The 13,739-nt window shown below is 44.0% G+C and overlaps 1 protein-coding gene across 10 annotated transcripts in view; it reads left to right on the forward strand.

Annotated features, from left to right (window-relative positions):
- The window catches only part of ASAH2 (N-acylsphingosine amidohydrolase 2), a 92,344-nt gene that overhangs the window by 69,930 nt on the left and 8,675 nt on the right, over window positions 1–13,739 (forward strand). For 7 of the 10 annotated variants that reach the window (XM_026080840.1, XM_026080861.1, XM_026080851.1 and 4 more), the window contains 12 exons: window positions 1,486–1,595; window positions 2,119–2,268; window positions 2,829–3,005; window positions 3,453–3,580; window positions 4,184–4,261; window positions 6,554–6,674; window positions 8,146–8,271; window positions 8,657–8,743; window positions 10,380–10,484; window positions 10,634–10,715; window positions 11,222–11,337; window positions 13,070–13,164. In XM_026080840.1, coding sequence (XP_025936625.1) covers window positions 1,486–1,595; window positions 2,119–2,268; window positions 2,829–3,005; window positions 3,453–3,580; window positions 4,184–4,261; window positions 6,554–6,674; window positions 8,146–8,271; window positions 8,657–8,743; window positions 10,380–10,484; window positions 10,634–10,715; window positions 11,222–11,337; window positions 13,070–13,164 — 1,375 coding nt within the window. The remainder of the gene's footprint in view (window positions 1–1,485; window positions 1,596–2,118; window positions 2,269–2,828; window positions 3,006–3,452; window positions 3,581–4,183; window positions 4,262–6,553; window positions 6,675–8,145; window positions 8,272–8,656; window positions 8,744–10,379; window positions 10,485–10,633; window positions 10,716–11,221; window positions 11,338–13,069; window positions 13,165–13,739) is intronic. The other 3 variants (XM_026080904.1, XM_026080912.1, XM_026080920.1) reach the window with 3 other exon arrangements.

Here is a 13,739-nt window from a genome sequence, read left to right on the forward strand (position 1 = left end):
CTGATAAGAGCTCTTTCCCAGAGCAAGGGCTTTCCCTTTGGCTTCTCCCGATGGATGGGGAATCGCCTCACACGTCAGGAATGGTAACTTCCAAGTTCTTGATTTTGAGCTCAAATTGGATAGAGTTCACACTTTCCTCACATTTCTGTGTTGGAACACGTAAAAGTTTTGCACAAGTGATTCCCCTCTCAGCTGTGAAGGGAAGAAGGGGTGAAACAGCAGTTTTAACAGATAACCCTGTTCATTTATGCCTATTTAAGTGAGAGAAATACCTGGGGCTTGTATGATCAGTCCGCAGCATACGTGAGAATTTCAGCTCTCCTCTGTTTTAAATAACAGCCTAAGAAAGGCCGTACTGGGAAAACGGAGCATCCCATTATCCCACTACCCTGTCTCTAAAAGCAGCCAGCAACAGATGACTAGGGAAGACTATCAGAACAGACAAAGCACATACAAATATTTTCCCACAGTGTTATCTCAGCCTCCGTTAATTTGTGGCTCTGGGACTTCCTGAGACAGAGAGAATTCCTTTTTAATTTTTTTTTATTTAATATCCCTTGGTGATTTTTCATCCATGACTTTCTCCAGATGCTTTGCCCATCCTGTAGAAGGACTTCCACACTTTCCTGATGGGTGGGAGGAGACACGGTTTCCTCTGGGAGGCCTTGTCTTTGCTGTTTATATGGAAGTTGCCTGGGGGCTTAGCTTTGCCTATCTCTGAACTTGCACCAGCTCTGCTGTGCCCTTTTTTGAGACGAGGGCACCAACGCTGCACACAGGAAGTGTTGGATGCCCCAGGGATTTATACCGTGACATAAGGATGTGCCCTACTTTGTTCTCTAGTCCTTTCCTGATAGTTCCTGACATGCTCCCCGCTTTCTTTCACTGCTCTAAGCTGAAGTTTTCATGAAAACAGCTATTACACCACAGGATTTGTTTCCTGCATGGTAGTGGTGAGCTCAGACAATTTCATCTTCTGCAAAGTTAAGCTCATCTTCTCCCTGCAGTGAATCACTGTGCATTTTACACAGCCCAGTGGCTCTGTCCTGTGAGCTCCCTCTGCAAGTCTTCACGGCTGGCTTTGCTACCCTGCATACCTTAGCAGTGTCAGCAAACTTTGTCACGTTGTTGTGCAGTTGCATAGTGAAGTCCCTTCTAGGTCATTTATGACTGCGCCAAAGGGCACAGGATGTAGAGCTCCCCGTGTGATCCCACTCACTGTGAGCCAGGATGGTCCCCTCCTCTCCTCCGTTTCTTGTCCCTTACTGGGTTGTTCATCCATCCCAGGCTTCCCTCCTAACCCATCCTGTGTAGCTTCTGTAAGAGCCTTTGATGAGGGCCATTTGGAAGGTAGGTGATATCAGCTGGATGCCCTTGTCTACAGGCTTGCTGCGTCCTCCAGTAGGTTTGTTAGGCATGCTTTGCTTTTAAAAAAGTCGTGTTGTTCTGCTTGTTCATGTATCCACTAATCTGTTCTTACTATAGATTCCAGTCGACCAACATCAACTCAGAACCCGTCAACTGATGGGTCAGGAAAGTACTTAATAGGCGTAGGTCGAGCTGACTGCACAGGGCCCGTTGCAGAAATTCCTTTGGTACGTATGGGGAATTGAGCGTGGGGGTCTGTGAAATACTGGTTTTCATCTTTGCATATTCTTTGCAGAACTTCTGGCTTAAAGACTGCCTTACCAAATAGTTGCCTTTAACTACTAGGTGAACTTTCTTGCAATCATAGGGCAAGACAGTTGCACCTCTGAGTTCAGACACTGCTACTGAATGGCTCAACCATCTGTTCATTGAAAGAGGATGCCATTCTGAATCTGGCAGCTCTACTGCGGCTTGGGTCACAAATGATAAAGCGTTTGTATGAATCAATTGCTACACAAGAAAAATGATAAAATCGTGGAGTATTTCTGCAGGACTGCCTTGCACTTAGAGGTTGACTGGTTTCTGTATATGTTAAAAGCTATTAAAAAAGAACTAGCCTATGACCACACTTTCAATGGTTGGATATAATTCCCTTGATCCGCTGCTAAATCTACATAGAAATACATGTACAAGTGTATATGTAGCTCAGTATTTTGGCCATATGAGCCTGATGGACCTCTTCCCTTCCAGATGGGTTATGCCAACCCTGACCAGGTGGGTGGTGGGCTTCTCACACGACTCTACAGCCGAGCTTTCATTGTGGCAGAGCCTGATAACTCCAAACGAGTAGTGTTCGTCAGCGCTGACATAGGAATGGTATCTCAGAGACTGAGGCTGGAGGTATGTGAATGGAAACAAGCAATCTGCGTGGTCTGACTTTATTCTGTGTTGTCACTGGTATTAACAGTAGTGCTGCAGTCATTGCTTAACAATAACAAACATGCTAGCACGTTGTCCAGTTTGCTTTGGCATCTCCTCACTCCAGAGACTTGAAGATGTGCTATGTCTATGCTGAGGAACTGTCTCTGCTACTGAGGCTACACTTTGACTGTGCTTTTTTTACTAGAAACCTTATCATGAATGCACGCAGCACTCAGTACCTGTGTAATTCTGGATTTCTAGCACCACCGAGGGAGGGAGAGAGAATGCAAGAGAAGTGGGGACTCACTGGGTGATATGGGATTGGCCGTAAGTTGGCCATCGGGCTCTTCACTTACAAGATTCAATTATTGTAAGGCTGTTGCCAACCTGATACCAAAATCCACCAGTGTGGGAGTATCGGGGAGAAAGAGAAGAGTGGGGAGTCAGATGAGAGACTGTTTTTTTAGCAAGGGCTGATACAAACCTCTGCAATTTTGGGGCATGAAGGAGGGTTTGTAGGATTACCTCCTTCTTCTTAGGTGCTCAAGGAATTGAAGAGCAAGTATGGTGAGCTGTACCGACAGGACARCGTCATTCTCAGTGGCACCCACACGCATTCGGGGCCTGCTGGCTATTTCCAGTACACCCTCTTCTGGTTGACTAGCAAAGGACTAATCAAACCGTCCCTTCAGGCCATTGTGAAGGGCATTGTAAAGGTAGGTGTTTCTGCTTCAATGAAATGAGATCCTGTAAACATGGGGAAAGGCAATAGGGAGATGTCTTCATGACTAATGGAGCTCTTTCTGGGATATTCATCATAGCATCTCCAAATGCTATGATTTTAAAACACACAGAGACAGGTTTGTATTTACCAATGAAATCAGGTCAGCAAACAAAAGCCTTAAGTATTTCCTTACAAAATGATGGTTCTAATTTATTTTAAAATATTGATTTTTATGCTCATCACTTTCTAGAATTTTAGACTGTTAAAAAAGAAAAAAAAATCTCCAAAATTAACATGATGAGATTGGGAATTGGGATGGAGGGAGAGAGAGATGGGGACAACTACAACAGGTAGTTGTTCCAGATAATCTTATGTAGGCCTTACAGCTGATTCTCTTTTCCATGCATAGGCTAATATTCCCTGCCTTCCTATTTTTCAGAGCATTGATATAGCACATCAGAACATGAAGAAAGGAAGGCTTTTTATAAACAGAGGCACTGTAGAAAACAGTCAGATCAACAGAAGCCCTTACTCTTACCTCCAGAATCCAGCGTCTGAACGAAGCAGGTAAAGGTTCTTCCAACGGCAAAGAAACAGAGTCCTGAAAGGGGCTCTCTGATCAGGTCTGTAACCCAGCTATCTCGGAGCAGGTGTTTCTGGTCATCCATAGGATGATTCAAAATGTGGACCGCAAGAGGATGACGCTGTCACCATCCTGGGTGCTTGAGTGTCTGCTCCCTGCTAAAACAGGTTGTACGAAGGGGTCTGAGAGTTGTGGCTGGGTGAGCCTCCGGCTTCCTCCAAGCACGGGAGAGCATTGGTTAAGGGTCTAACCTTGTGCTTCATTAAAAAACGGAAGAAGATGTCATTAGAAGATGTTAGCATTTGAGTCGGGTGGCATTAAAATGCTATCCTTTGTGCATGAGGTTGTATTCAGAGAGAGGTCCACTTTCCGTCATCCAGAGGAGCAGTGCTTGATGTTAATGAAAGCTGTAACTCTTCCCTTCTATTCTGCAGATATTTTCAGATGCTCCTCTCAGGTCTGACTGCACTTTAGTAATAGCCTCTCTGTTTTCTTCCTCAACCGGTGGAGATGTAATGCGTCTGAGCAACACAGAGCAGGACTGCAACTGTGGTGCTTAATGGGATTTCCCTGCTTCGTTGTCCCAGGTATTCATCCAACACGGATAAAGAAATGGTGATCCTGAAGATGGTAGCTGCAAATGGACAGGAGTTGGGCCTTATCAGGTACTGACTAAAGAAATAACATATTTTTTTTCCCCAAATCCTAATGAACCAAAATACCCCAGAAACCACAAGAGGCAGGACACTTGGGCAAGTGGCCCTCAGGCTGTCCTGGTAATAACACTTTTGGGCTGTTATTTAGAATCTGTGCAAAGATGATAGAATAATTCAGGTTGGAAGGGATGTCTGGGAGTTTCTGGTCCAACTCCCTTTCTACAGTTCCTTTCTATACAATCTCTCCTTTTCAACAATCATTCTTTCTCATTGCTCCCAGCTAGTCACCAGAGGGTCTCTGGATGAAGAATAAGTTTATGGTGAGAGTCTATGAGTGCATAAAACAGGACAGCGTTCCTCATCTGCTCTGGGAGCTATAGCAGCATCTGGTCCATCTCTAGCTTTCTGCCCACTCCTGGCACATCTGCATAGGCCTCAGCTYACAAAAGAGTCTGGGGAAGATGGTCATATTTGCTCTTCCTTTGTAGGGTTGTAAAACCCGCCCTACACAGCTGGATGTTGGACATCTAAATCTCTTCTTGCTCAACAGTGTGGAAAAGGGGAGGAGGATCACACAGTCATAGCCAGGCAGAGGCTGGAAGCACCCCGGGGCTCTCTGGTCTGACCCCAGCTCACAGCAGGGGCCAACATCACACCTACAGCAGGTTGCCCAGGGTTGTACCCAGGAGAGTCTGGGCAATCTCTGAGGATGGAGAGTCCCCACTCCTCCAAGTCCTTTTCCAGGGTGGCACCACTTGCCTGGGGAAGGACTGTTTCCTTAGGGCCAGCTGGGATTTCCCTTGTTGCAGCTTGTGCTGGTGCCTCTGGTGCTTTTGCTGTGCCCCTCTGAGCAGAGCCTGCCTCTCTGTAACCCCTTTGGGCAGCAAAAGGTGCAGCTGGATCCCTCTTTGACTTCTCTTCTCTTGATCTCTTGATTATTTTCTTTTAATGCCTCATCCTTCATGCAACGCATGCCATTCCTGGTGTTGAACACTGTGTGCTGAGTTACCTTGTCCAAGAGGTAACGTTTATGACGCCTATCCTATCAGGAGATCTGAGCCTGAGTGTTTGGCTGTTCAAAGTTTAGAGCTCAAGGCCAGGCAAATGAAGTAACTCACAGTAACGAAGTCAACATTTTGATTTCCTCATTTAGAAATCACAAGTGAGGGTTATGACTGTGTTAAGAGGAACAGAAAGGTTTTTCTATGTAACTGTTTTTTCTCCTGATGTCACAGCTAAGGAAGTAAGGAAAAAAGCCAAGGATCTCTCTTGAGGCATAAGTGCTGTGGAAGGGAGACACAGCTGCCTGCATTCAGAGGACATAAGGGGCTATTACAGCTCCTTCTTCTACCAGCTGTCACACGCAGCAGTTAACCAAGTGCTGTTTGATAACCTCTGCCCTTTTAAGGGTTGAGCAATTGCTGAGCAGCTGAAAAGGCAGGTTTGCACATGGAGGCAGGACCTTTTCAAGCTGCAGTGAGCTTCAGAGCACAGCAGTAATCTAAAATAGACCCAGCTGTCTAGTTAGCATATAAAGCAGGGCAAGCTGGTTTCCTTTGGGGAAGGGGATGACTAGCTGTGCATAGCGCTGAAGAACTCAGTAGCTCTGGTGAGGCAATGGAGCTTTATTACGGTGCAACAGAAATAGTGGTATCAACACAATGTTTGTGATCTTGAAGGCTGAGCCATGGTGCACTGGACATCCACTGGGGGCTTTACTGGCTGCTATGAGCTCCATAGTTTGTTGGTTTGGCACCTTTTTGTAAGACTGAAAGTGTTTCTTATTTACCCTGCTGACTTTCTTGTTTCTCTGAAGCAAGAAAATAAGAAACCTTCCAAACTGTAATTTATTTCCAGTTACTTGTGTTTAGGATACTCACATTGCCATTTTTCTTGTAATTGCATCTCTTTGCACACAATAGAAAGGGGGTCTGATCACCTCTCCCCAGGAGTCTTGCCTGCTCCCTCTCTCTCACCTGCTGGTTTCTTAGGATTTCCATGCAGAGTGTGAGAATTGGGAAGAGGTTCATGGGGTGGAACTGCCATGAAACACTGAAATAGCTCTTGGTGGCCCTGATTACTGCAGTGCCAAGCTCTTGTGATCCCAAGACGTGGGCCATCCTAGTTATGAGCCTTCCCAATTGGGAAGGGAGAGGATGGGACAAACTCTGGCCTTGCTAATCCAACCTTGGGTATCCACAGTCTGGGTTTTAGTCCACAAAATAACATTCTCATTAGTCAGTTGCAAACATATAGATGGAATAATATATTTCCTATATGTATCTTCTGATTTTGCTTTAGCTGGTTTGCAATCCATCCAGTCAGCATGAACAATACCAACCACCTAGTGAACAGTGACAACGTGGGCTATGCATCTTACTTGTTTGAACAGGAGAAGAACAAGGGGATGCTTCCGGGAGAGGTGGGAGTATTTTAAGACTRTTAAAAATAATGGGAAAGAACATGCACCAGAACAGGTTGATTGGTACCTTTTGTGCACCAAAACAGGTTCTTTCAAACAATGAAATAGGACAGCAGGATAAATACAGCAAAAGGAGACAAAGATGCACTCTTTGCCTTATTTACTTTTTTCTGCCTCTAGCAAAGAGAAATTACAAGGTGTACTCATGGCTTTCCAAAATAATAGCCAGCTACATTTATTTAGATTTTTAAGGCAAGCCCAACTTATTTTGATTCAACTACTGAAAATAATAAAAACATTAGAAAGGCATGTGTGGCATAGCTGAGCCAAAGGGAATGCAATACTGTGTCAGTGTTGTAGGATCAAGGCTGTGGTCAACTTTGTTTCTTGCAGTCTCCCAAACAGTTTTGCCTTCTGGTCTTCATTTGTCCTGGGGGCACTTCCATCCTTGGAGAGCAAACACTGCTTCTTTAAAAAGCTTTATTTCCCCTGAAATGTGAATGTAGATATGAACCAACCTCATGGACGCTTTGAATCATGAGCTGATTAAGAGAGTGGCCTCTGCGTATCTCCAGCTTGGAAACTATTGCCCATTCCCATTTTAATATTCTGGGCAGAGGACCACATGCCATTCACACCAAAGATGGAAACTAAAGAAAGTTTACTCATTTTCTACTTGCAAACATTTCTTTTTATGGCAGATTATCTAAAAGCTTTTAACAAAAGTAGTGCATAGTTATGGGTACAAGTCAGTGCGAGCTGACATACACACAAAGTTAAGTATGTGTGGAAGTGTTTGCAGGTGTCAGTATTTAGCTGTCTAGCCTGGTGGGCACATTGCATCTAACAGCCTTACAGGAGAATGGCTAAAGAGCTGATAATGTATTTAAATAGCTGGTGTTGACGCATGGTATCTCTAAAATGAGAGCATCATCTGAGAGAGATGAATTCAACTAACACTCGGTGTATGTAACCAGCCTTGCTTTATAAGTACCGCTTGATGTTAACTCCTGCAGTCAGATGCAGCGGCTCTCACCCTCTAAATCTGTCATGGTGAAAGCCCGGCAGAAGGAAAATCATGTGCAAGGTGCTATGTTGACCCATTAGCATCTGGTCAGTAACATTAGGAATTATGGACGAGAGTGAATTGCTGCTGCTGAGCTGGAAGAGGTAGAAGAAACATTGTCCAGAGACKAAAATGGTGTAAAGGTCCCCTTTTGCCACCTGCAATGGCAGTTGCATCCAGTGCATCCTCTTCTCCCTGGCTTTTCCCCTGGGGCACTCCTAAATCCCAGCATCAAACCTCCCAGGCACTTAAGAAGTAAATATCAGTGTCCCATGCCAATCAGCTGGCTATAATATCAGTCTTGGCATTATGTTGCACATTTGTAACCCTTAGGGAAAGATGTAGGTGATGTTTGCAATCACTGCAAGGCACTGAAACCCATCTGTCTATGTCTTTATTTGACAGGGCTCTTTTGTTGCTGCTTTTGCATCCTCTAACCTGGGAGATGTGTCTCCCAATACCAAAGGCCCATTCTGCATAAACACAGGGGATTCATGCGATAACCCACAGAGCACCTGTCCTGTAGGTGGGGTAAGTATATATTCTTGATCTACATTAAGTTTTATTAAGGAGCAAATTCATGCTGGAGGTGCAAATATGGAGCCAGGTGGCGGACCATTCTGCAAGAAGAGGACATGAATAAATCACTTGTTTCTTGGCTGATTCGGGATACCCATTTCAGGAACTCACCGTGCCTTTTCCTAGCACACCCAGCTTTCTGGTTGTTCACCCCAAGTCCAAATAAAATCAGAGGTTAACGTAGTGACTTGGTGCCCAAAATTTTAGACAGCTCACAAAAAGTAATTAGTTCCCACATTATGAAAATCACTTGTGCACTCATCCACTGCACAGTCACTCTGCAGTTATGTTCTTTGTGTTAACAGATAACTGGAATTAAAAAAAAATTTCTTAACAGGCAAAGATGTGCATGGCCATGGGTCCTGGTACTGACATGTTTGACAGTACAAGAATTATAGGGCAAAATATCTACTTGAAAGCAAAGGTAAGTGATGTTTTTGCCTTAAGAGTATGCACGGATGTGGCTATTAAAAAAAAGGCAAAATTCATTTGAGCAAATTTTTGCATCTATTTTTGTGAATGTTTGTAGGCTTAAAGTACACTAAAATCCATATTTATATGCTAAAGAAGTTGCCTGATTTTTCAAAAAACGTGCACTTTTATTCAGATGTATGATCATAGGCCTGCAACTTTAAAATGTTGGTTTGTGGTTTTAATCTCTCTGCTCCTTATTGGTATAGAATATGGATATTGCTCCCTTATAATTTCCCTCTTCCATGCATGTATGTCAAAAGAGTCATGGTGGGAAAAATCGCAGGTGCTGAAGACTCCTAGAAGAGCTCAGAGATGCCATCACATACCACTTGTTGGCTGAGTTTGACATCGCACTCCTAAACTAATGCAAGTGTGAGCTAAAATGTGTTAGCTTAAACACCCATGAAAGATATTCATCCTACCACACTTGACTTTGCATTTATTCAGCTGGTGTGCTCCAGCCCGCTGGCTCACCTACACTTCTTTGGTCCTTCGGCCCAAAATTCACCAGTTCCCTTTCTGTGGATCTGCGTTACTTGAGGGTTGTCAGCAAGAGGACATGTCTGGCACAGTTTCAGGGACAGCAGCTTGTAAGAACTGGAAGAGATCCAGTAAAGGAATAAGAGCAGAAGGCTTGATGATGGCCATTTCCTTTTGGTTGCCGTTTATAGATGTTTGCCCTAAAATCAATCCAGACTGATGGTGACTTGCAAGTCAAAGCTTGTCCTAGGGAAACTCTTGTCGCAGTCGACATCTCTTGCATTTGTAYCAAATGGAGAGTGAAAACATTGCTGCCATTTTAACACTCCAGATGTTTGGCTTTCAAATGCGATGTCCTCTATTTCTTCCTACAGTTAAAGGAAATGTTGCAAAACCTGTATGACTTTTGGCAACACTTTCTATGTACCAATTCTAGATATGTGTGTCAGAAAAATCATTCACTGAACAGCTGATGACCAAATTAGAATGACTTGGCTGTCATCCACATAGTAAATACATAGTAAAATCTGTGTGTTTGGAAGCACCGAATGCAATGAAGTATGTGTTTTCCCATAGAAAACATTTGTTTTGGTCAGTCTAAGATGTGAGAAATGCAGATACTCTAACATCTCCTGTAGTAGAGACAGTGGCTTTTCCTTTCATTTGAGCCATGAGTAATATGGATGAGGTCAAAAGGTTTCAACCAGCAAAACGTTGTCATCAAGGTGGAATAGATGCATGTTTTCKCTGTGAAAAGAAAGACAGAACTGCTTGCCAAAGAGTATCCTCTGTATGTTACTTGGGCGAGGGAGAGCTTGCAGGAATTGGGGCATACAAGATTTAGAGACAAGATGATAGAAACAAAGAAGCTTGGGAAATATGCTCTTGCTTTAACACCTGGAAGATGTCACTAGAAGATGTCAACAGAATAAGGAAATAATTCATGCAGCTGAATTCGCAACAGGGAGATAATCTCAGGAGAACTGAGGGCCTGATCTCTTCTTCCTCAAGGGTTTACACCCATTACAGAGATTATTCTACATTGGCAAGCTGCATTGCTTTGGTTTGCTGACTTTGACACTGCTTACTGTATGTATGTGCTTTAGGAGATGTACGCAACCGCTTCCCAGGAGATCACAGGACCTCTCAGCTCAGCACACCAGTGGGTGAACATGAGTGATGTCTCGGTGGAGTTAAATGCCACGCACACAGTAAGGGCAGGAGCTCCCATGGACACAGGCCTGGGACGGCTCACCGAGGAAGAAATGTTGTATTCTTATAGCAGGACTTGGCACACTGAAGAGAACTGATTTTAAAATCTCTCTCTCTCTTTTTTTTTTTTTTTTCCTTTTTAATTAAGGTTAAAACATGTAAACCAGCCTTAGGACACAGCTTTGCTGCCGGTACTATTGATGGAGTGGGGGCTTTCAATTTTACACAAGGTAATTTAGGGAAGAGATGTCAATAGGATTTCATACAAATGGGAAAGACATGAGGCATCCCCCAAATAAATTCAAACCCTCAGAGTCATTTTGAGAACATCAACAGCTGCTTGAAACACAGTCTCCAAAGGGATGTTTTTAGAAAGGTGTGATCTTATGATGCCCTTGCAAGTTTGTCTGTATTTGCCAAAAGCCATATAGACAAGGAAATGACCATGCTCTGAAGGAAGGAGTGCTGAACGGGGAGTGGGGAGGAGAAAGAACTGGCCTTGAGGCAGTCTTGGCAGTATCTGAGTAGCAAGAACAAATTGCAAAGTGTGGAGCTGATGGAGTTCATGTGGGCTAAATCTCAGCATTTCAAACCACCCTAGAAAAGGGAGATACCCAGAATCTGCTGAGAAATATCCTATTCTAGATAAGGAGGGAGCGGTTAATAAAGAAGATTTCTGCCCAGTAACTGCTGCGGGAGCTGAAGGATCAGTGGATGAAGACGTTTTTCCCTTCAGGTGCAGTAGAAGGGGATCCATTCTGGGACAGCATCCGGGACCAGCTGCTGGGAGAGCCATCCAACGAAACACAAGCATGCCACGAACCCAAGCCAATCCTCTTTAGCACTGGAGAGGTGAGGATACACTGCTACGTGCCCTGAAAAGCACAGAGATTGCTGATCTGGACAAATACCTAAGATCAGGGAAAGCAAACGGTGCATGGAGCTCAGCATTCCTTCCTCGTAGTCTCAGGCTTCAGGACATCCTCTGCTGGGGCTCACGTCTTTGTATTTAATAGCTCTGGAAGGGCTTTTCTTCCATCCTACCCACACTTTCCTATCTTAATCCATGAGAGGACCTTTTTTTTTGTTGTATAACATGTTGGGCTGTGTGAGATGAGGTAGCTTGTTGCTGCGCCTTTTGGAAACACCAGGGACGGTATCAACTTACCCACATTCTCAGTGGTGTCTTCAAAGACCTCTACCAGACTATGACTTCCTTCGAGAAATGCCCTGTTGACTTCTCTGCTTTTCTGTTGTATTTATGCAAGTGTCTGCCAGTTCTGTGAATTATAACATGTATTAAGGCCAGATTTATTCATCTACAGTTAGACTCACAGCCAGACTGAGGCTGGAGACACCACTGGCCGGGGATCTCTGGTCCGACCCCTGCTCACAGCAGGGCCAATATCGCAGCTGCAGCGGGTTGCTCAGGGCCGTGTCTAGGAGAGTCTGGGCAATCCCCGAGGGTGGAGATCCCCCACCATTCAGGGCTCTTTTCCAGGGCAACACTGCTCACATGGGGACCAACTGTTTCCTTAGGGCCAGCTGGGATTTCCCATGCTGCAGCTTGTGCCATGGTCTCTGGTGCTTTTGCTGTGACCCTTTACTGCAGAGCTACTCCTGCCAATCAGTCCCAGCCTGTCCCTGTGCATAGGGCTGCTTTTTCCTGGGGCAGGACATGGCATTTGTCCTTGCTGAACTTTCCCAAAGTCCTACTTAGAACCTTAAAATGAAACTGATGCCACGTTTTCCAGCTGCTGTTCCTTTGGCTTTGAGGCAAATGTAATGTACTGCAGAGGGTAGGGCAGCAGGATCATGTCCAAGGTCCTTTAGAGCACTTAGGGAATGTCATCTGGATGAGACATCTCATTGTTATTCCTTTCATCAGTCTCTTTAAAAGCTTTCCTAGTGCTGTTTCATTTTCAATTGATTCCTTGGCTCATCTCGCTAAAGAGATACTCCAGTGTAGAGCCTCCTCCCACCCCAGCTTCTCCATCGAAGCCGGTGTTATTGAGAATAAATTACACTTTATTCTTCTGGCTGTATCACCTTTGAGCATCCTTTTATAGATGTTCTGGCAGGCCTACCAGCTTCTAGTCTATTTGACAAAGTTTTATCGTTCATTTTATGCCCCTAATAATTGCTCCTCAAAATCTTTCTGCCTTTCTGTACTAGGATTTTGCATTTTGTTTGCCCGAGCCATGTCACTCTTGAGTTGCTGGTGGTCTTAATTTCCTTTTATCATCTTCCCATGCAGGTGGGGAGTTTCTACTCAGGAAGTTTCTGTTCCTAGGTGCTACACTGACCTTATTCACCTATTTTGCTTTAAGGTACCCCTCCACCAGCACAAATGGTTTTGCCGCACCCATTGTACTTACACTTGTCTCTCCTTAATCTGTGTGTGATGACCAAACAACTTCTTGTACATGCAATATAGGAGGTAAAATGCGTTCTGATATGGCTGACTGTACTATGCAAAGTAGTTTTATTTGTCTGATTTAAGACTATAGAAAGGAAAATGCTTCAGCTATTTATCTTGCTATTATTCTATAAAAGTCATATCTACTTTTTCTTTTCATCTTAGATGACTTGGCCTCACCCATGGCATCCTGACGTGGTAGATGTTCAGCTTGCTACCATTGGGTCACTGGCAATTGTTGCTGTTCCTGGAGAGCTTACGTATGTATTTTTGGTCTTGTTCTATATATCACCTCTGGCATGTTTTCATTCAAACCCCATGCAGTACTTTTGCGTGTGGGTGCATAATTCAGTGTAGAAGGGAGTTAGGGGAGGTTAGACTAAAAATTGTCCCCAGTATATGGTAGCTCTGCAAGCACTACACGTATACGTCCACTGCATATGGTCTCTTGTACACTATCTCCTCTGGGTACCTGGAGTTTCCCACTTTCTTCCTCATTTTATTAACTAGCTATGGCCAATCTATGAGTGAGATTGAAACGAGCTTCCTAAGTAATTTTAACTGTTCACTGCAGAATGCAGTTTCATTGAAATGAAAGGAACACGTTAACTTTGATTCTTCATGCCACAAATACTGGAATGATGAATTGTATTGGTCTTAATTTTTCATTGATGATAAAATGGTAAAAATCTGGATAGGTTAATGATTTATTTCTATCATCTTTTTTCTATCATCCTGAGTTTTGATTTCATAAAAAGCAATTATTATGTTTTGATGTTGCCAAACTAAACGTGTATGATCAGGGGGCAAGTGTTTCGCTGGCTCCAAATAAAAG

Source organism: Apteryx rowi, unplaced genomic scaffold (assembly GCF_003343035.1).
Source record: "Apteryx rowi isolate R43461 unplaced genomic scaffold, aptRow1 scaffold_116, whole genome shotgun sequence".
Lineage (NCBI taxonomy): Eukaryota > Metazoa > Chordata > Aves > Apterygiformes > Apterygidae > Apteryx > Apteryx rowi.